We start from the raw sequence: 23,097 nt of genomic DNA, 5'->3' as shown, positions 1-23,097 counted from the left end.
ATTACAGCAATATTCGATATTGTACGCACAAAACTAAGAATTATATCGATTTATCTCGTCATTATCTAGGTTTATTGATATATAAAACATTTAAAAAATATTGATTTAAAAGTTACGAGGCTCAAAAGATTCCTATTTTAACACTAAATTAATGACAACTTTGGATGTAAATAAATAAGATTAGGGATATGAAAACTCTAAAACAATTTATCATTAGACGTAGTTTATTTATTCATTACTTGAAATAACTTTACTTTGCAAACATAAATTCAGCAGTTTTTTCTCAAAAATACTTTTCCTAAACCCTTTTCGCACGCTTGATTTCAGTGAAAATCATCGTGCCTCTCAACTTTCTCATACAATGTCAAGTGAAAAGCAAACATGTTACCCACGTGCGCTGCCAATTTCGGTCGAGCGTCCTGCGTCACCTTAAAGACTATACATACAACGCCTTTGAAGCTTAAATCTTTTATTGCGTAAATAAAAATGTAAAAGAAATATATTCTGAGGGCTCTATTTACCATTGAACGGTGAATTTATTGTAGCTATCGCAAAAAACTTAGGGCCGTAGATAGAGTAATAAAGCTAGATAAATGAACGTTTGCTTTCTCATTTACACTAAAAAGAGAGCACAGATAAAGTTACTAATGTGATAAACAGAGACGTAGCTAACCTATTTTTTGTCCAATATCGTGTAACCGATTTTTTTCAAGAATACATACAAGGAATATTAACTTTAGTTGCAAAACAAACTGAGAATTCGTGGCGTCATTGTATTTCTCATTAGTTATTTACTTGTTTTCACATAAAAAACGTTTTATACAAATACTAGCTGATACCCGCGACTTCGTCCGCGTGGATTTAGGTTTTTAAAAACCCCGTGGGAACTCTTTGATTTTCCGGGATAAAAAGTAGCCTATATCACTCTGAAGGTTTCAAACTATACCCATGCAAGAAATCACGTCTATCCGTTGCTCCGTTGCGACGTGATTGAAGGACAAACCAACAAACCAATAAACCAACAAACCAACAAGCAAACACACTTTCGCATTTATAATAGGGGTAGTGATTGTTGATCGGTTAATACAAATATTGACTACTTAACAATGGTAATAATTGTCGTGTTACTCATCGTTACGTCGTGCTATCGCTACTCGCGGTTACACAGTACTTTAATCTAGCTTTTTAACTCAATCTACGCTTAGGGCTATTACATGGATGAAGAGTACGGTATTTGACAACTAGTCAAATCAGTTACTTTTTGTCAAACATCAAAACGCGCACTTTGTATGCGATATTCTGTGAAATACTGGAATGTGACGTCACATCATAATGACGTACTTTTTAGTTAACAAATAAACTATTAATAAACTTAAATCTAAAAAAAACAACATTAAATTAAAACTAAAATAAATTAAATTAAATCTAAAACCTCATCGAGACCACCGCAGCGAGGCATTGTACCCAAGATGCTGGCAGTATTACCCCTTTGGATGGCCAAACTAATTATCATTTTTAGTTTAAGGCGAGTCACCGAGGCTAAGCGGAAAAAACTGGTTTGCTAGATCAAATGTTTTAGGTATTTACTATTAAATAATGGCCTTGCTAAAAATATACAATATACCTAAAGACATTGTCTAAAGAATGTGCTACTTTGATACACAATAGGAAGTACTTCACTCGATCAAATAAAATCTTGAAATAAGCCGAAATAAAAGTCTAAAACGAATTATTTAATACTAAAATTTCTGACTTGGCAAATAATTTTATATGGAAATATTTGTCTTTAAGTACTACAGAGAACCTGCTAAATTTTGATTTTCAACAGGACTTCTATTATTTAATAAATTCAAATTTAACGTTTGAAACACAGAATTTGAACGTCGCTTGGCAACGTTCAAATTCTGTGTTTCACTTTGTTTACTTCAAAGCTGCGCTGCCCGCCTCGGTGACTCGCCAATGGTAATTCCACTTACTCGTAAAACTAACAAAAGACGTGGATTTTACGTATTTTGGAAGACCCTCTATTTAATACTCACTGAGAAGTAATTTATTTTTGATGTAGTCAAATACCCAATTCAGTAAGATTTCAACTTCTTAACACTAAGATAATGGACTAAGAGCCAGCGCGTGCCAGACCATCGTTACTTTATAAAAGCTGAAAGTTTCTCTGCGTATTGTCCCCAATATGGGGAGAAATGATCAGCGACTATGACATTTGGATCATGGTGGCTTTGGGAGATAACAGGTCATAAAGGTGAAAAAATCTCAAGTCAAAGTAAGAAGTCCAATTTTTTTATATTTTCTTCGTAATAGTATTAGAAATCACGTCAAGCATTCCCAGACACTTAGGAGTCCGCTAAGAAAGGATTTTTGAAAATTCAACGCCTAAAGGGGTGAAATACGGGTTTGAAATTTGTGTAGTCCACGCGGACGAAGTCGCGAGCATAAGCTTGTGAAGCAATAAAGTAACTCTCCCGCCCGTGTATAAAATAAATACACATATAACTATGTACATAGAATATAAAATTAGATAAACTTACACGTTACGTAAATACATTTGCACCGGGCGGAGGATTACACCCTGGCAGGGGAGATCATACGGCCGGGGGTCGGGGTGACAGGGTGAGAAATCCGCGGTCTACCCTAGCCGAGTCTAGGAACAGGTTGCCTTTACACAAGTTTAAAAATCTAATTAAAGTATGCTCCTGAAAAAAGCATATAACACACATTGACTTATATATTACTTCGTATAGACAGGGCTATTGAACAAACAAAATGACACCGACTCAGTGGTGCTTTAGCTTTACAGTAAAATCACCATTGGGGTCATCACGGTCAGGGGGGGGGTCGGGAGACGTGTGGTCGGGAGATTGGTGTCCGATTTACAGCCAATGACGTTAACAAGGTTATTACTTCTATGTCGCGCGGCAAATCTCCCGGCCATGACGGCCTCAGCATAGAACACCTGAAACACGCTGGTCCCCATCTTCCCCGGGTGCTAGCGATATTTTATAATATGTGCATAGGACATTCGTACTTGCCTGTAGCACTGATGGAAACCGTGGTGGTACCAATCGTGAAAAATAAAACTGGGGACATCTGTGACAAGTCTAACTACAGGCCGATTTCCCTTGCTACAGTTGTTGCTAAAGTACTTGACGGTTTGCTTAATACACAATTGGATACGTTCATTAAGCTGCATGACAACCAGTTTGGTTTCAGACCTGGTTTATCTACAGAGTCAGCCATATTGTGTCTTAAGCAAACTGTCCGGTACTATACGGAAAAACGTACCCCCGTTTACGCATGTTTTCTCGATCTGTCCAAGGCATTTGACCTGGTGAATTACGACATCCTGTGGCAAAAACTGAAAGATACTGGAATGCCCGATGAAATTAACAGGATCTTCAAATTTTGGTATGAAAACCAGGTCAATGTCGTGCGATGGTCGGAAAGCTTTTCTAGGCCTTATAGGTTGGAGTGTGGCGTCAATGCGCTGATAGAGGCACTTAGCAGTACGCGTGTCGGATGTCATATTGATGGAGCGTGTCTCAATAACATTAGTTATGCAGACGACATGGTGTTGCTGAGTGCGTCTGTCTGTGGTATCACGAAACTGTTGGGCATTTGTGAGACCTATGCCCACAGTCACGGCTTGACCTACAATGTCAAGAAGAGTGAATGCATGGTCTTTCAGGCCAGGGGAAAAAACACTTCCTCCCACTGTACCACCTATAAAGCTGTATGAGACTCCACTAAAGAGAGTGGAGCAGTTTAAATACCTGGGGCATGTTATATTCTCTGACCTGAAAGACGATGCAGATATAGAGAGAGAACGCAGGGCGTTGTCTGTTAGGGCGAACATGATCGTCCGCAGGTTTGCTCGTTGTTCTGTAGCCGTCAAAATCACTCTTTTCAGAGCATATTGCACCTCCTTCTACACGAGCAGCCTGTGGATCGATTACACGCAAAAGCAGTACAATGCCCTGCGTGTACAATATAATAATGCATTCAGGATGCTGATGGGGCTGCCCAGATTCTGCAGCGCGTCAGGGATGTTCGCCGAGGCGCATGTAGACTGTTTTTATACTACTATGCGAAAGCGGTGCACATCCCTGTTGCGTAGAGTCCGGTCCAGCCCCAATGGCCTCCTGGAGGTATTTTCTGACAGGATCGACTGCCAGTACTTGAATCACTGTTGTATGATTCACGTGCTGGCAAATCGATCCTGTCCTAATTTAAATAGTTATAGATTTTTTACTAACAAATAGGTTTAAGTTTCGTGTAATTACTAACACTAATATTAATAATTACTAACAATTAGGTTTAAGTTTCGTGTAATTACTAACACCAATATGATCCTCGTTGGTCGAAATAAAAACATTTTATTTATTTATTTATTTAGCACCAATGGAACTTCAGTGACGTCTGGATTTCAAACGGGTCGTTCATTAGTATCTAAGAGGTGGCGCTGATTTATTTGGTTCCAAAACCGTGAAAAATTATGTTCGCTTGACCATAATATCTTGTCATTTTATATCGATGATTACACAAGAGTTATCTACCTAAATAATAAAAGAGCGTGGATTTGACCTGCAGCTCGTTCCAGCAACTGGGACTGCAAACACTTTTTTATACATGGCATAGTATTGTAGTGGTTGCGCCATAATCAAATTTCCAAAAATCCTTTCCTATTCACCTTTTTATAATCCTTTACCTATATCGGCAACTTTGCAATCTACCGCGAGATGGCGCTACGCGTCTCAAATACAGAATTATTGCATATGGAAGAAGATCGCCCGCGCCCCGCGCAACCCGCAAGATGGAAGATGGAAGATGGCGATCGGAGACATCAAGTTGATAGTGTGTGCACCGCTAGTTTAATTATTATCGAAAAATCCGCATTCTTGTCCAAACCGCTATAATAGACCAAATTTACCGTGAAATACGCGTGTGCCCAAATCTAAATAATTATAAATAGACTGTGTCCATCGTGAAATAATCGCCAAAGGTGTCTTGGAAGATTAAAGGCCAGCAAGGATATGTGAGAACGCCGCAGCTGTGATGTCAAGGTACGCCGATTTCCCTTTCTGATTCCCAAGTCCCTTACGCAGTCAAACCCACCAAACTACAGTCCACAAGCTCCCCTGTTGCATTGTCGCGAAGCCCTGTATCGAAAAAGGGATACGGGCTTCGACATCCCGCGCCGCCATTTTTGGCTCCAATCGAACCGGAATGAACACGTAATTTTGTTAAAATATACGTAATTACCTATTATTAGTTATTAATTAACGTCCCGCTATATAAAATCTTATAACTTAAGCAAACAAATTATTTCGTTTATCCCGCGCTGCTTAAGAAATAGGGTTATAATTTTATAGGTCAACGTTTCATAGTTTATAATATACCTACCTCAAAAGTAGATAGGTAGGTACATATTATATTATTCGTGGCTAACCATTTGAAGTGCTTAGGTACTTATTTGAGTTGTTTATTACAATTTAGTTCGAAAATATTCTGTAGGTAACCGAAGTACCCACATACTTTAAATAAATTTACTCGATTCGAAATAATAAAATTATATACTTAGTCCGCGTAACTTTGCTTCTTCCCGCTTAACTTGTATTGTACCTATTAATAACCTACTGTTTGATGATCATCATCATCATCATTAGGCACGATATTTACACATTAATATTCTCTCGATCTAACTATCGATTAATATTCGATTAAAATGCCGAAAAATGATAAATACGTAGATTCGGAAGACAATGCCGATGTGCAACTTATTTTATTGGAACAGCGACGCAATACCATATTTGCTTGTTTACAAGAAATTTACGATCTATCAAAAGACATAGCGAATAACCCGTCGCTGCGGGAGGATTTCCTCGATGCTAGCAGCAATATCGAAACATTGCGTTCCGAATTCAGCAAAATCGTTGACGATTACAATAATCGATTATTGTCGTTATATCCGAAAGCGACTCCGGAATTGAAGTGTTTAATTTCTTTCGAGCGCCTTTATGGCAGAATTAAACGTTTGGTTTCGCAATACGGCGAAGGTTCGAATAAGGTTGATAGCGAGGAGATGCGGCGACTTAAGCCATATCTGCCGCCGATTCAGCTAGTCTCTTTCGATGCAACTGACACAAAATCTTGGAGTCTCTTTTACGCTAATTTTAAAACTATCATACATGAGAACAAGTCTCTTACAGACGCCGAAAAACTATATTATCTGTTGGGTAAATTGTCCGGAAAGGCGAAATTAGCCTGCGCCGGCATTACGCCGTGCCCGGAAAATTATGAATTAATTTTCAAAACAATTGTTGATAAATTTGAGGATAAACGTTATTTAGCTACATCGTACTTAGATCAAATTTATAATATTAAGGCGATATCCACCGCAACTTCAAATAATCTTGAGAGTTTTTTAGACACGTTTGCCTCGTCCACCGCCGCTCTTCGAAATTTAAAGTTGGATGACCTCGCTGACTTTATATTTCTATACATTGCACAAAAGAAATTGGACTCTGAAACAGTTCGCCTATTCGAGTTGAATAAACGAGGTACGGAGATACCGTCGTATGACGATTTCATTTCTTTTCTCCGCGAGCACATTAAAGTATTACAACGCACGTCGGGAAAACCTGAAGTTCCGAAAAGCACGGAAAAGAAATCGGATACGGCATCGAAAGCCTCAAAACCAAATAAACCGACGCATACATACGTAAATACCGCGACTTCGCCTACGCAGCCTCTATGCTCGCTTTGTAACTCACAACACGAACATTTGTACACATGTTCTGCCTTTCATAATATGGCAGTTAATGATCGTTTTAAATTTGTTAAGGCGAATAATTTATGCGTGGGTTGCCTAGGAAATCATAGACTGTCTAGGTGCGGCTCGACCGCACGCTGCCGTCGGTGCGGCCTAGCTCACCATACGCTAATTCACTTTGATAATAAGTCTTCCGCATCCGCAAATTCCACATTCGCTAAGCCCGCACTCGCTAATTCCGCACTCGAAAATTCCGCAATCGCAAATTCCGCACCCGCAAATTCCACGTCCGGTGACACTGCGCCCCGATCGGCGCCAGCTGCAGCCGTGCGCCTTACCGCTACGACTAGTTCGCCTGCTGTTAGTAATACGGACAGGTCGAAACCCATAACCACACCCGTGTACTCCAATGATGTCGCGCTATGTTCTTTGTCAAATTGTAATATTTCTCGTACACCTACTACGGTGTTGCTCGCTACCGCACGCGTTGTTGTTTTCGATTCGCAAGGCAAGGAACATAGGGTGCGCGCATTATTGGACAGTGCCTCACAAAGTAACTTTGTCAGTCGAAATCTATGCCAGCGGTTGGGTCTAGATTCAAATCAAAACCCCACGTGTTCTGTAGTCAAGGGGATTGGGGGTACTACTAAATCAATAAAGGGTTCGGTATCCATACAATTCTTTTCTAGGTTCGATCTTAGTGTTTGCTTCGAAATGGACTCGCTCGTTGTAGACAAGATTACAGAACGCTTGCCCACTGTGTCAGTAGATATCTCGACTTTAATAAATTTCAATAATTTACCTTTATCTGACGACACATATTTTAACCCGGGAGACATTGATTTATTGATAGGAGCTTCAATCTTTCCTCATCTTCTACTGTCTCGCAAGGTTCAAGGTCAGTCGGAATGTCTTTCGCCGCTAGCTCTAGAAACAGTTCTAGGCTACGTTATCGTTGGTTCTGCCCCTGCTCGTGTTGATAGTTACGAGTCAGTTTCATATTGTTGTGCCGTAGATCCGTTAGACGCTGCTGTGCGTAAATTTTGGCAGATAGAAGAAATAAACGCTCCGCAACCACTAAGTCCAGATGATAAGGTGTGTGAAGAGATTTATAGCAGCACAACTACTCGCGAGGCAGACGGACGATATGAAGTCGCACTCCCATTCAAGGGAGACGTAATGTCGCTAGGGGACTCTTTTCAGAAGGCAAAATCTCGCTTCTATTGCCTAGAGCGCAAAATGTTAGCCTCACCTCAGCTAAAGGAGGCCTATGACAGCGTCATTGTCGAGTACCTAGACAAGGGTTATATCTCGCTTGCACCTCCAGAAACGGAGGCAACGAAAAATTTGCCCTCGTATACGATTTCTCACCACGGGGTTATAAGAGAAGATAAGGTGACCTCAAAATTGCGTGTCGTATTAGACGCTAGCTCTAAAACGACTACGCAAGTTTCCCTCAATGATATTCTGCATAGCGGCCAGAATCTACAAGGTAATCTATTTCATATTCTTGTTAATTTGCGCTTATACCGCATCGCTCTTTCCGCTGACATCCGTCAAATGTTTCTTTGCATTGGGATTCGACCCTGTGACCGTAGGTTCCAACGCATACTATATCGCTTCACGACGCAGGAACCTTTACAGGCATATGAATTCAACCGCGTCTGTTTTGGGCTCAAATCTAGTCCCTATCACGCCCTCCGTACCGTAAAACAGCTCCTTGCCGACGAAGGAGCTTCCTACCCACGGGCTAAGGAGACTGTCGACACGGGTTTATATATGGACGACTTTGTCTATAGCATCGACAGTGAAGAGGACGCTATTTCCACCGCTGCCGAGGTGATTGCTTTAATGAAAGCAGGTCAGTTCGACCTTGTGAAATGGACAAGCAATTCACAAATGGTTTTAAATTCCATTCCGCCGTCGCATCGTCTTTCTGCTATCAAGGAGTTCGACGATTCAGAACCACATAAAGTACTCGGCTTATGTTGGTCACCCGCTACGGACTATTTTAGTCTCAAGATTAGTATACCCGCTGAATCTTGCACAAAGCGCACCATTTTGTCATGTGTCGCTAGAATTTGGGACGTCATGGGTTTCGTTGCTCCCGTGGTCTTATACGCTAAACTTCTCATCAAACAACTTTGGTTGTGCGAATGTGATTGGGATGATGTACCACCTGAACACATTGCTCAGCAGTGGTCCCGTTTCAAGGCAGAACTCCCCCTGCTTGGTGAAATAAAGATTCCACGGCACGTTGGCGCCGTGACCGGCGACATTATTACCATAGTTGGGTTTGCAGACGCGAGCGAAAAGGCTTATGGAGGCGTTGTATACTTCCATGTAAGAGACAGCCAAGGTCGTCGCAAGAACGCTTTGCACCTAATATCCGCTAAATCTAAAGTTTCACCGCGTAAAGTAATATCTCTTGCGCGATTGGAGCTTTGTGCAATCTACGTACTCAGCTGCCTAATTAGAAAGGTAATTGAAGGATGCAACAACCGCATAAATATTGACCGCGTTTTTGCATTTTCAGACTCAACGGTGGCGTTGTGTTGGGTGCATTCCTCGCCCCATCGTTGGGACACTTTCGTGGCCAATAGAGTCACCAAAATTCAAAATGAATTTCCCGCAGAAACATTTGTTCATGTGCCTGGCACTGAAAATCCCGCCGATTGTTTGTCGCGAGGGCTTAGTCCCGCACAAATAATCGATCACCCGCTTTGGTTCTGTGGTCCACAATGGATTCTATCAGATCCGAATCTTTGGCCTGTTACCGCTTTCAATCCTTCCACGGTGGCACAGCCCCCGGAGGAAAAGAAACATGTTCTTCTCATTGCTGAAGACAGTGAAGCGAACTTAATAACTTCGCTCGCTGACCGCTTTTCGTCGTGGTCGAAGTTCTTACGCTGCGTAGTTTTCATCTGCCGTTATACAAAACTTCTACCGTTACGTAGCACTATAGTAGCATCGGATTTAGATTACGCTGAAGGCTTAGTATTGCGTCAGGTTCAGCAATCGCACTTTACTAACGAGATTGCTAACTTGCAGGCAGGCAAATGTTGTAGCCCAATGTTTCAACGCCTTAAACCCTTCCTACAAGATAAACTCGTACGGGTCGGAGGTCGTTTGAGAAATGCCGATATGAGCTTCGATAGTAAACATCCGATTATACTTCCGCGAAAGGGTCACATTTTAGATCTTTTAGTTGACTATCATCATAAAGCAAATTGCCATGCTGGTCCAGACCTGTTGATGTCCATACTTCGTCAAAGGTATTGGATACTGTCCGCTCGCAATTTAATTCGGAACCGGGTACATAGATGTCTCCCCTGCTTCCGACTTAACGCTAAGCCGAATTTTCCGGAAATGGCAGATCATCGCTCTTGTCGAGTCACGCAAGTTGCTAAACCGTTTGTGCATACGGGCACAGACTACGCAGGCCCCTTTAAAGTGACTACCTCTCGAGGTCGTGGAATTCGATCGACGAAGGCATACGTGTGCCTTTTCGTGTGCTTGACTACTCGCGCTGTGCACATAGAGGTTGCTGGCGATTTAAGCACAGCTAGCTTTCTAGGAGCCTTTAAACGTTTTCTGTCTCGCAGGGGTCCAATTTCGCGCGTGCACTCGGACAATGGCTCGAATTACGTTTGCGCTAAGCGCACGCTTTCAGAATTACACAATCTTTTACTGTCAAAACACTTTAAGTCTGAATTTGGTCACGTGTTAGCTGAAAACCGCATCGATTGGTCGTTAAATACTCCGGCTGCCAGTCATTTCAATGGTAATTGGGAAACTAACGTTAAAAGCCTTAAGGCACATTTATACCGCGTAGTGGGTGACCAAATTCTGACGTTCGAAGAATTCAGCACGGTGCTCGCTCAGATCGAGGCAGTGATGAATTCCCGGCCGTTGTGCCGTACGCTATCTAATGATCCGTCGGAGCCTCTCGCGTTGACACCAGCGCACTTCTTGACTCTTACACCTTTGAAGTACTTACCCGCTAAGGAGATAGAAGAAGGTCCGTTGCATTTGCTTTCGCGACAAGAATTAATCGATAAACTTGTCCAGTCGTTTTGGAAACGCTGGAAGGCTAATTATTTGCACACATTGCAGATGCGAAGCAAATGGAACACGCCTACTAACCCAATCGCGAAAGGTGACGTCGTAATACTTATAGTCGATAACGCACCACCACTTCACTGGCCGTTAGGGCTGATCGAGGAAGTCTTCCCGGGTTCTAACGGCGTTATTCGCGTTGTCCGCGTTCGTACTGCTACGGGTTCTTATTTGCGTCCTGTAGTACGTATTTGTCCTTTACCTAAAGATTAGTTAGTATATTATAGTCGCTTAGGTTAGGATTCGCTTTAGTTAAGTTGTATATAGTTTTCAAATAGATTCGTAATTAAAATTTCATTATCTGTTCTCAATTCGTAAATTTCGCGTTATAATTTTGAAGGCAATGCTTCAAGCCGCGGGGAATGGTTGCGCCATAATCAAATTTCCAAAAATCCTTTCCTATTCACCTTTTTATAATCCTTTACCTATATCGGCAACTTTGCAATCTACCGCGAGATGGCGCTACGCGTCTCAAATACAGAATTATTGCATATGGAAGAAGATCGCCCGCGCCCCGCGCAACCCGCAAGATGGAAGATGGAAGATGGCGATCGGAGACATCAAGTTGATAGTGTGTGCACCGCTAGTTTAATTATTATCGAAAAATCCGCATTCTTGTCCAAACCGCTATAATAGACCAAATTTACCGTGAAATACGCGTGTGCCCAAATCTAAATAATTATAAATAGACTGTGTCCATCGTGAAATAATCGCCAAAGGTGTCTTGGAAGATTAAAGGCCAGCAAGGATATGTGAGAACGCCGCAGCTGTGATGTCAAGGTACGCCGATTTCCCTTTCTGATTCCCAAGTCCCTTACGCAGTCAAACCCACCAAACTACAGTCCACAAGCTCCCCTGTTGCATTGTCGCGAAGCCCTGTATCGAAAAAGGGATACGGGCTTCGACATCCCGCGCCGCCATGTAGCAGTGATAGCCTAGTGGTTAGGACGTCCGCCTTCTAATCGGAGGTCGGGGGTTCGATCCCGGGCACGCACCTCTAACTTTTCGGAATTATGTGCGTTTTTCGAATTTGTCATTGTCATTATCGCATTAAAAGTGTCATTTTCAGAGTTATCGGAAAGAAATTGAAAATTCCTTATCCTTTGACACAAATAGGTATGTAAGTATATTACTATAAAAAGTGAAATTAAATAACATACTATGCCCGAATCAACCCTTCTTTTTTTAAATAATATTATTAGCCATATTAAATACTACATGATGGCCGCAACTTGGTCCACGGGGGTTAATGTGTTTTAAAATCCCTTGTGAACTCTGATTTTCTTTCTCGGGATGTAAGCTGACTCTGTACCAAATTTTAATAAAACTATTGGGCCGTGAAAAGCTAGCAGACCGACAGACAGACACACTTTCGCATTTATAATATTAGTGTCTAAGTGTATAGATGGCTAATGTTCCTCTTATCCTTCGAAATTAAACCAAAACCTTGTTAGAGAGTGGGTAGGAAAAAATATAGGGTTGTATTTGAATCGTCAACTTTTCGCATTTTTTAGTTTGCTCCTTGTCCATTAAACTAAGTAGGTATAAACTCACAGACCTGAATTAAACTAAATTTTATTTTCAGTGAAGGACCTCGAGAGATCAATAATGTTGTTCAAACAATACTAGGTCGTAAAGTGAAACTTACCATTATCGCGTCCTTTCCTTTTCTTCTTTCCGCTTGAACTTGAAGACTTGCTGGATTTCTCCGACTTGTCTTTGCTTTTCCATCGGCTTAACATTTTTGTAACGTCTACAGTGAGCGCCACAGATACATTTTAAAACACCCAGTTTTATCTTTTTATGAATTCACAGCACATCTTTGTAGTTTTCACTAGCACTTCAATGTTTATTGTTTAAAGATTTGTACTTTTTGATCTGTTTTAAATGCATGTTTGAACACCTAATTTTTAACACTGTTTCACCATTTTTTATATACATTTGTTCTAGAAGATATGTACGATTACCTATGTTATTCTATTTAAGTTTTAATAAGGTATGTACTGCGGCTATAAAGGAAGCTGAAGAAGAGATTACATACAAATCAGAAATGAGGAGATCCGTAGGAGAACAAGAGTAGGTAACCGAAATAAGCTCAACGGGTTGCGAAGCTGAAGTGAAAATGAGACGAGCTCATAGTTCGAAAAACCGATAGATGTTGGGGTCCCAAAGTGCTAGAATGGCGACCTCGCACCGGAAAAACCCAGCGTTGGAAGATCCCACACTACGTGGACAGACAACATCAAACTAGTGGCATAGAGCCACTGGATTCAGGTGGCGCAAAACTGTAGCTTGTCGAAGTCCCTACAAGAGACCTATGTCCAGCTGTGGACGACTATCTGTTCATAATATGATGATCATATTATTACAATCAGTATTGTGTATTTTAATCAATATAGGTGTTAGAAATAATAATCATTTTAAATTTTTGGTTGATTTTAAATTTATGTTTTCAAAAGTAGGTATTATACAAAGGTATTTTTTTTATTTATAAAACACAATTAAATTCGTTTATGTAAGCGGTTTAGAAGTTTGACTTTGTTTTGTGCTAAGTTCCTATTTAGAGAAGGGGTCGAGAAAAAAAGGTTTCTACCACAGAACGCCTCCCAGCCCCCACACGTGGTCTTCGAATAAACGCGAATGAGGACATGAACTTTGATTTGAAAATTTGAGGCTTTAAGTGATAGTGGGTTTAGTTTGAAGCTATTTTATCGTTTATTTGATTAGAAGCTGTGATAGCCTTGTAGTTAGGACGTCCGCCTCTTAATCGGAGGTTGGGGGTTCGATCCCAGGCAAGCACCTCTAACTTTTCGGAGTTATGTGCGTTTTATGTACTTAATTAAATATCACTTGCTTTAGCGGTGAAGGAAAACATTGAGAGGAAATCTGCATGCCTGAGAGTTCTCCATAATGTTCTCAAAGGTGTGTGAAATCTGCCAATCCGCACTTGGGCAGGGTGGTAGACAATGATCAAAACTCTACTCACTCTGAGAGGAGAACCGTGCGCTGTATGGCGCCGGCCATGGGTTGATCATGATGATGACGATGAAGAGATTAGATAAGTATATCGTGTTAAACAACGACAATTAATAGTAAAATGATCAGTCAGTGCGAGTCAGACTGGCACACGAAGGGTTCCGTAGTCCGTAATATTGCACAAGAAATTACACTTTTTTAGTAGAAATTTTTGACTGACAGACAAACTGACGGACAGACAGCGGAGGATTAGTAATAAGGTACCCCGTTGACACTCTTCGGGTGCGGAACCGTAAAACATTGAGTCCCAAAATGTTGAATTTCATTTCACAAAATATTAAATCATGGGTTAGAAAGGTCCAAACAAATATGTATATCACTACAGTGATCTTTATCAGGCATAATGTACTTATTAAAGGTAAAAACTACTTTGCCATAAAAATTTGTACCTAATAGATGAAAATATAAAGAGCAAAGCCTAGAGCCTCTGGCGTCACCTTTCGCATTGCTATAGCAACTCTATCTGCCTTTTGCTGGTTCCGATGCACTATGCAGCTATGCTCTAGTGAAACAGAACAGCGACAAGTTTCCATAATGCATAGGAACAAAATTTACGGAAAACTCGCAAGATGGCTCTGTGCAGGAAGTACATTGTACCTCGGTAGTTTCTAGATGGGCCGTTGTGAAATGCAACCGCACGGCGCTGCGTGCAAGTGCAATGCTACGGGGCCTGCGCGAATCAATAGAGCTGATTTTGCTCTAAATATAGAAAGTCTGTATTTACCTGTTGCACGCAATTTTACATTGCGTGATTTTTATTTTAAAAGCGGGATTTCAAACAGTTTGAAGTTGAATTTGTGCATAAAATTCGCTAAGCGGCATAGATACCGTGTGTTCCAAGTGAGTACTATAAATTTTAATAGTTTTAGCTTCTAGTCGTATCTATACTTACCTGCTAATACAATTTTTAAGTGTTTATTTTTGTGTGCTGTATATATAATTTTAATATACTATCGTATAGCGGATATTTTTTTTGAAAGTAGGTATATATTTCAGAATATATAAGGGGAAGTTTGAAAGTAGCGCCAGTGGTAGAAAAGATGAAGGGTAATAGGCTGGCATGGTATGGGCATATAATGCGGAGGGAAGAAAGCCATGTCACTAGAAGAATGTTAAATATGCATGTGGAAGGATAAAATATGAGATGACGACCAAAGAAAGGGTGGATAAATTTGCGTGTAAGAAGATATGCGTGTAAAAAGGGTGTATCCACCCCTTTTACACGCATACGTTGACGGATGACAGAAGTGAGTGGAAGAAAAAGACATGTTGTGCAGACCCCACATAGCGTTGGATAGGGTACGGAAGAAGAAGAAGGTATTAGAGTTATTACAGTTTAGGTTCTTAAGTATAATTTATATTATAGTGCAAGGGAAGAGTTATTTCAGACCTAAAAAATAAGTATTTGTATTAATGACAAATGTACTACCTACTTAAATATATCTACTAATCCTGACTGGGCTAGCGTGGCAGACTATGGTCTAAGCCTTTCTCGTTCTAAGAGGAGATCCATACTTACTCACTAGTGAGCCCATGGAAAAAAGCTAAACAGTTATGGAATTGTCTCAGTGTCTGTTTGGTTTGTCACAGATGTTTTATTCATGTGTTTCACATATTTTATTTATTTTACTAAACTAAACTTAAAACGTGTTCACGTGTATTTTTTGCAATAAAAATTATGAATTATGAATTACGAACGATTTTAGTTAAGGTGGATAAATGAGTGTTAGTTTTATTAATCAAGTTTAAGGAATTTTTGTAGTTCAATAAACTGGCGTTTTGATAATTAAAAAAAAATATACCAACACCTACTTATATTGAAATCTGAAAGACTAATAAACATTTGTTGTTTTTGTCCGATCTAATCAAGGAATTTAGCTCAAGCTTCAAGCTGCGCTCAAGTTGACAGAAGGCGTAAATGACGTTATCATTCTAAACAGAATCGTTGATAATAATTATATTACAAAGTCAAAGTCAAAGTCAAATGATTTATTCAAAATAGGTAATTAATAACGCTTTTTGATACTTTTGATTTTTACTATTATTTTACCTATATATAATATATATATATATATATATATATATATATATATATATATTACCTAATATTACTAAATTATTAACAAAGAAGAAACTAATTGACATTATAACAAACTTAATTAATTAGTGCGATCAATAAATAAAAATAATAGCGATTCAAAATGAATGCCCTATATAATTACCTGATAAAATCTATTATAAAATAATGTAACACGTAGTTTGCATGTAATTGTATAATAATTATATATTTAGCATGTATGTATTGTTAATGTACCTAACTTTGCAATTCCCTAACGGGGCTTCGTGTAACCATGAAAGCAAATGAATAAATAAATCATAAATCATAAATATATATTACCTATTAGCTAATACTTGCTTATAATATTTTCTTGGTAATTTCAGGTGCTGAGGAAGCATTTGTCTGGAATTAAAATAATTGTAAGTAAAAATCTTAGTATTACCTATTTCACTACTATACTCGTTATAATAATGTTTGTCTATCTATTTGGGTACTCGGTAAATACCTACTAAGTATCTAGGTATTTAAAGTCGCACAAAGCTCTGAAAAGTAAGAGGAGCGTGCCCGAAATCAAGCCCCAGACCCCCAATAGGAAGCTGTTTTTTTTATTTTTCATTCAGATACATTAAGTTATCCCTTGACTGCAACCTCACCTGTTGGTAAGTGAGGATGCAGTCTAAGATAGTAGCGGGCTAACCTGGAAGGGGTATGTCAGTTTTTTTAAACCCATGCCCCTTTGGTTTCTACACGGCATCGTACCGGAACGCTAAATCACTTGACGGCACGGCTTTGCCAGTAGGGTGGTAACTAGCCACGGCCGAAGCCTCCCACCAGACCAGACCAGAAATTTCGAAATTATAGAATTCCAAACCCCTGCTAGGAATCAAACCCGGAACCTCCTACTAATAAGACCACAGTGCCACCACTGCGCTAGGGAGGCCATCAAATGTCTTAGCCACTAGGGTATCATCATATAAAGGTACATCCATGTAGTCTGTCTATCTGTCCGTTCGTCAACTATGTGTTCGCATAAATCATTCATCCGATTAAGTCGAAACTTTGTGCAATTGGTGTTGGTACTTTCGTGAAGGTTTTCGATCTAGTACCATTACCGTACAATAGCCTGGGACGCGAGTCGTTCAACCAAAGGTTTCAATGGTCAAAGGTTAATGGCTTTCGCCAAACAGTGCGTGAGATCAATTATATAAGAAGACTAGCTTATGCCCGCGACTTTGTCCGCGTGGACTATACAAATTTTAAAACACTATTTTACACCCTTAGAGTTGAACTTTAACTATGAGAGCTTAATAAAGTGGTACGTCTGTAAGGATCCTTAATTGCTGACTACGCTGTCTGCGCATCATACATTTAATTCCAAGCCTAAGCGTAATACGATGCTACTCGAATCAAATTTCTGCAATTACGGTCTACAAAATAAAAAAATGCAATGCGGCTAAATAACCAGCCAGGAACACCGTAAAGAAACTTTACCCTAAGAATTGCATTTCAATTGAATATCTTGAGTCATCATCACCAACGTATCGCGCTGACGCATTGCTGAGAAAGGCTCTCTTCTCAGAATGAGAAGGGTTTAGACCATAGTCCACTACGCTGGCCAAGTGCGGATTGGAAGACTTCACACCTTTGAGAAAATTATGGAGAACTCTCAGGCATGCAGGTTTCCTCACGATGATTTCCTTCACCGTTAAAGCAAGTGATATTTAAAGCAAGTGATATATGTTCTTTGTTTTTAACATTAAGTTATTATATTATAATATAGTAATAGTATTATTTCTAATTTTGTTTTATGACTAAGTAGGCATGATGTAATGCGCAGACGTACGCATTGAGGGGGTTGCTATAGAGTACAATACCATCCATTGGGATAGGGGGCACTAAAGGGGGTGCTCCTGAAACTCTAAGTTAAAATTTCAGAGCTCGAAAATCATTTTTTTAAATAAAATTAATCACTTTAATCACAATTAGCATTTAATCAAAATCGCAAAATACAATAGATACTGTCATAGGTTACCACCGTTAACACCTGTAATACTTTTTTTTTTACTGATTTTACGGCTCTGGGTTCTAATCTATAATACTTTTGCTGCTGCTGTACAGACTACAGACCAGTAAAGTAAACTTTTTTTTTCTAAACGGCTTTAAAGCGAGTCTTCTGGCGTAGCCTGTTTTAAAAAACTTAAGGATTGGGTAGGTTAGGGGGGGGCGGGGGTTTATCCCCTTCTAACCTAACCATTCCGAGTCGGAGTGCCCCAAGTCCCGAGCTCGCTTCGCTCGCTCTTGATGGTGGGAGCGGGGGGGAGGAAAGAGACCCCCCACCATAGTGGTGGTCTCTTCTCGTCGACCGGGGCCCGTCGACGGAGCCCCGCTTCGCGGGGCTCCTTTTTTCTGGGTGGTAAAAAAAGAAATAACCCACGAAGGGGATGGCGGGGTCTTACAGACCCCGCCATCCCCTTCTAACCTAACCGTTCCGAGTCGGAGTGCCCCAAGTCCCGAGCTCGCTTCGCTCGCTCTTGATGGTGGGAGCGGGGGGGAGGAAAGAGACCCCCCACCATAGTGGTGGTCTCTTCTCGTCGACCGGGGCCCGTCGACCGGGGCCCGTCGACGGAGCCCCGCTTCGCGGGGCTCCTTTTTTCTGGGTGGTAAAAAAAGAAATAACCCACGAAGGGGATGGCGGGGTCTTACAGACCCCGCCATCCCCTTCTAACCTAACCGTTCCGAGTCGGAGTGCCCCAAGTCCCGAGCTCGCTTCGCTCGCTCTTGATGGTGGGAGCGGGGGGGAGGTATAGATTAGAACCCAGAGCCGTAAAACCAGTTAAAAAAAAAAGTATCTTGCTAAGTTTACTTTATTGGTCTTTGGTTCCCAGCAAGATTATTATAGATCCCAGAGCCGTAAAACCAGTTTAAAAAAAAAGTATTATAGGTTTATGTTATGGTAATCTTTATATGTGTTCGTAGTTCATACTTTGCGGTTTTGTGTTTCTAAAAATGCTAGGGACCTAATTAATTTCATTTTATTTACATAAATCTGTATAAAATACGCGATTACGTGTCTTGAAATTAAGAAATTACGTAAAGATCAGTGCAAATTAATATCTTTCCAGTGAATATTAACGAAATCTATGTAGTAATCGTGTTTTCTATTTATAATGTTAATCATTTTAAAATTGTATAAATGTCTATAAATACGTGTCTCCGAAACTTGAAATTACAGATAATATGTAAAGTGCAAATGAACCTCTTTATACTGAATATTACCGCTATACCTATATAGTATAATATTCGTGAATAAATAGTGGTGAACCTTTCTATAGTGGAGCCGCATTGAGGGTCAAACCTCTGTGGTTTTTTTACAATGCCTTGTGTGTTAATAATTTAAAAAAAAAAAAAAATTAATTTCTTAACGCACATAGATGCAAAAAAAAACCGGCCAAGTGCGAGCTAACTCGCGCACTGAGAGTCCGGTACTACAATCGACATTTTGCACAATAATTGATTTATTAATTAAATAATAATAAACAATTATGCCTAAAAATAAATAAAAATCTGTTTTAGAATGTACAAGTAAAAATCTTAAAACCGTAAATTTGTGGTTACATCACAAGAAAAAAATGAAAATGTGTTCATGTGAACAATTATTGCTATTTTCAACTTTCAAAGTAAGTTTACTACTTATACCCGGTGGGGTGGGTATCACATGAAAGGACTTTACCTGTACATTCTAAAACAGATTTTTATTTATTTTTATGCGTGATAGTTTTTGATTTATCGTGCAAAATGCCGGAAAAATTCGACTGTAGTACGGAACCCTCGGTGCGCGAGTTTGACTTGCACTTGGTCGGTTTTTCTTTAAATATGCTTACAAGAATTTAATTTTTTTTTCGATTATGTTGAACTGAGGTTAAGCCTACTCTGCTGTAACTACCTACACTTGTATTTAAACAAACAATAAAATTGTTATTTCCTACTCTCCTTCCTGACGGTAGAGATTCTACCGTTATTTGTTTATGTTAGTTTTTGATTGCTAAATGCTAACAACAGCTTTGTAGTTTCGATACCAAAGTGGGTCATGCGGCATGGGCTATTTAAAGATGAGATAAAAATATTTATTTTACTATAAAAACTTGTTTCTTAAATTATTTAATTCATAATTTTGTTCATATATTCATAATTTAATTGTTTTTTATCATTTCTTGTGTGCCAACATGTACCCATAGGTATAGAGAAAATACCGACATACAAGACACGGATTTCTTAGTTTGGTTGGAAGTCAGGGCTATAAATTTATATATTGTAACTAATTGGCATAAATAAATTTATTATTTAATCTTTATTTAATTAGAAAAAAAAACATACCTATCCTACCAAATTTTTAAATGATCCTAAATGATTTGTTGTAAAAATATTTTCGCCATTGCAGAACATACATTTTAATCATTTTATCCATAAGAAGCGTTAGTGACTGAACATGCTGGAAGAGTGCAGTAAATGTTTGAAGTACTTTATAAACTCCTACCTTTTTCTGTAGAAAACAAACGTATCCAAGGCATCTATAACTAGATACAGTAGTGATGTTAATTACCACAAGTTATCTCACATTGCACAAATTTCATATTAAAATACCAACACAGTTTCATTCGCGTGAAAATGCTAACTTGTTACTTTTATCTGCGTTTTCAGTAATCCCTTGTGCATAAGAAAACATAGAACAATGTACACCCACTAGCTATCAACAAATGAATTAAACTACTGCTTGTTCTATTTATACAGATGATCCAGTCAAGATGGTGTGCAAGACAACTAGCAGGCATAAGATCCGCTACGGGAGCAGAACCAGATTTCAGGACTATGTGCTGCTTTCATGTAGTCCCGACAGATGGCGTTCTATCAAGTTTGTGGCAGTCGTAGGAGGTAGAGCAGGTAGTCTTCCAATAACTCTAGTTACATCTAAATGGTATTTCAGGTACCTAAATAAATATTAGTTTTAACATCAGTGTCCGGATTATTTTTCGCACTGGAATGGCCATAGAAGGCGTGCCATACAAAATGACAGTTATTTTTTGTGGTGATTTGAAGCACCCCAGCGAGCGTACCGGGATTTAATTGACAGTTTGGGTCTTCGTGTTGACATTATGTGTCACCATCACTAACATTTAGTTCCAAGTACGCTCACAATTTATGATGTTCGCTCATCGCTGCTGCTATCAGCGCTAGGTGAAAATCAAGCTACTGCAAAAACAGGTTGGCCAGCTCCAGCAGCTCCAGCGTGCATTACTTAATAGAGGTCAGTGTTTTTAATGTTTTAAAAACGTGACATCCAGATTAATCGTAAAGTTTATTTCACACTACGCGATATAAATTATATTATAGTCCGGTCAATATTGGCGTTCCCAACATTTCTACCAATTTTGAGGGTTCCGAACCTCAAAAGGAAAAACGGAACCCTTATAGGATCACTTTGTTGTCTGTTTGTCTGTCTGTCTGTCTGTCCAGAAACCTACAGGGTACTTCCCGTTGACCTAGAATCATGAAATTTGGCAGGTAGGTAGGTCTTATAGCTGACATTCGGGGAAAAATCTGAAAACCGTGCAATCACACAAAAAAAATTAAATTGTGGTCATGAACTAATAATTAGTATTTTCAATTTTAAAGTAAGATAACTATATCAAGTGGGGTATCATATGAAAGGCCTTCATCTGTACATTCTAAAACAGATTTATTTTTAGTTTTATGCATCATAGTTATTGAATTATCGTGAAAAATGTCGAAAAAATACGACTGTAATACGGAAACCTTGTTGCGCGAGCCTGACTCTCACTTAGCCGGTTTTTTTAGAATAAATATTAACAAATGTGGAACACCAATATTGAACGGACTGTAATATAATTTATATCCCCTAGTTTGAAATCAGCTTAATATGCGCCAAACTTGTGTAGGTAAATAGCTAACTTTTTTCCAAAAAATATTATTATAGAACTACAATAACTCTTGTATATATTCGGTACTAAATTAAATATTTTTTTTTTACTTTTTAGTGTTTTTTATTATAAGTCGATTTTAAATTTATTTTTGAATTATTTTTTGTACATATAGGTACAATATACATATTTTACGAACGTGTCACAGTTTTTTTAACAACAACAATTTTTTTGATCAATAATACTATAATCCATATCCATACTAATATTATAAATGCGAGAGTGTGTCTGTCCGTCTGCTAGCTTTTCACGGCTCAACCGTTCAACCGATTTTGACGAAATTTGGTAAAGAGATAGCTTGCATCCCGGGGAAGGACATAGGCTACTTTTTATCCCGGAAAAACAAAGAGTTCCCACGGGATTTCTAAAAACTTAATCCACGCGGACGCGGACATTCTCTAGTGAAAAATATACATAATATCAAAATATCAGAAACAGGCTTAAATAATAATATTTCTCTGAAAATCATTAATTTACCAAGCCCAAGACTCATTAAGTACTTTGATTAATTAGCTTGACCTATAAAATATTTGCCGTCCAATAATTGTTAATTAAATAGGCATAGTTCAAAAAACCGATAGACGTTAGGGCCCCAAGGTGCTGGAATGGCGACCTCGTACCAGGAAGCGTTGGACGGCCCCCACTAGGTGGACAGGCGTCATCAGGCGCGTCGCAGGGAGCCGCTGGATTCCGGCAGCACAAGACTGTGAAGTCCCCACCCAAGATGTCCAACAGTGGACGTGTATTGGTTAATGATGATGATAATGAATATGGATCGTATGTCGCAGGCAGTTTTAACATAAAACAATATAAATAAGAATAGACCATTAACCTACTTTACTAGTATAAAAGACCTATGTCCAACTGTGGACATCCATTGTTGAAACGAGGTTATATAATTATTATGAATATATCCGACTGTTCGTATTATATACCTACGTTTTAGCACTAATTATCACAACAGAATTAAAAAGTTAAAAAAAACGCTAAAAACATCGCAAGTAGGTACCTACTAGAGTCTAAAATAACACCGTGACACAGTCATCAATACTATCCATACTAATATGATAAATGTGAAAGTGTGTCTGTCTGTCTGTCTGTCT

At 39.3% G+C, this 23,097-nt stretch overlaps 1 protein-coding gene and 1 long non-coding RNA gene across 27 annotated transcripts in view; one reads left to right on the top strand and one right to left on the bottom strand.

Annotated features, from left to right (window-relative positions):
• The window catches only part of LOC117995295 (coiled-coil domain-containing protein AGAP005037), a 173,887-nt gene that overhangs the window by 109,755 nt on the left and 41,035 nt on the right, over positions 1 to 23,097 (bottom strand). For 5 of the 26 annotated variants that reach the window (XM_069508893.1, XM_069508890.1, XM_069508889.1 and 2 more), the window contains exon 2: positions 12,552 to 12,924. The exons of 16 other annotated variants lie outside the window; for them this stretch is intronic. In XM_069508893.1, coding sequence (XP_069364994.1) covers positions 12,552 to 12,645 — 94 coding nt within the window. In that variant the 5' untranslated portion in view covers positions 12,646 to 12,924. Of the gene's footprint in view, positions 1 to 12,551; positions 12,925 to 20,532; positions 20,718 to 23,097 lie in introns of those variants that run through there. 5 more of the 26 variants (XM_069508895.1, XM_069508897.1, XM_069508891.1 and 2 more) reach the window with 4 other exon arrangements.
• LOC138404565 (uncharacterized) overlaps positions 14,597 to 23,097 on the top strand; it is a 30,154-nt gene continuing 21,653 nt past the window's right edge. Inside the window, exons 1-3 of the long non-coding RNA XR_011238456.1 lie at positions 14,597 to 14,779; positions 16,382 to 16,417; positions 20,787 to 20,936. This is a non-coding gene — a long non-coding RNA (uncharacterized lncRNA). The remainder of the gene's footprint in view (positions 14,780 to 16,381; positions 16,418 to 20,786; positions 20,937 to 23,097) is intronic.

Source organism: Maniola hyperantus, chromosome Z (assembly GCF_902806685.2).
Source record: "Maniola hyperantus chromosome Z, iAphHyp1.2, whole genome shotgun sequence".
Classification (NCBI taxonomy): Eukaryota; Metazoa; Arthropoda; class Insecta; order Lepidoptera; family Nymphalidae; genus Maniola; species Maniola hyperantus.
Note: the sequence above shows the minus strand (reverse complement) of the source record. Positions and strands in the feature narration are given on the sequence as shown.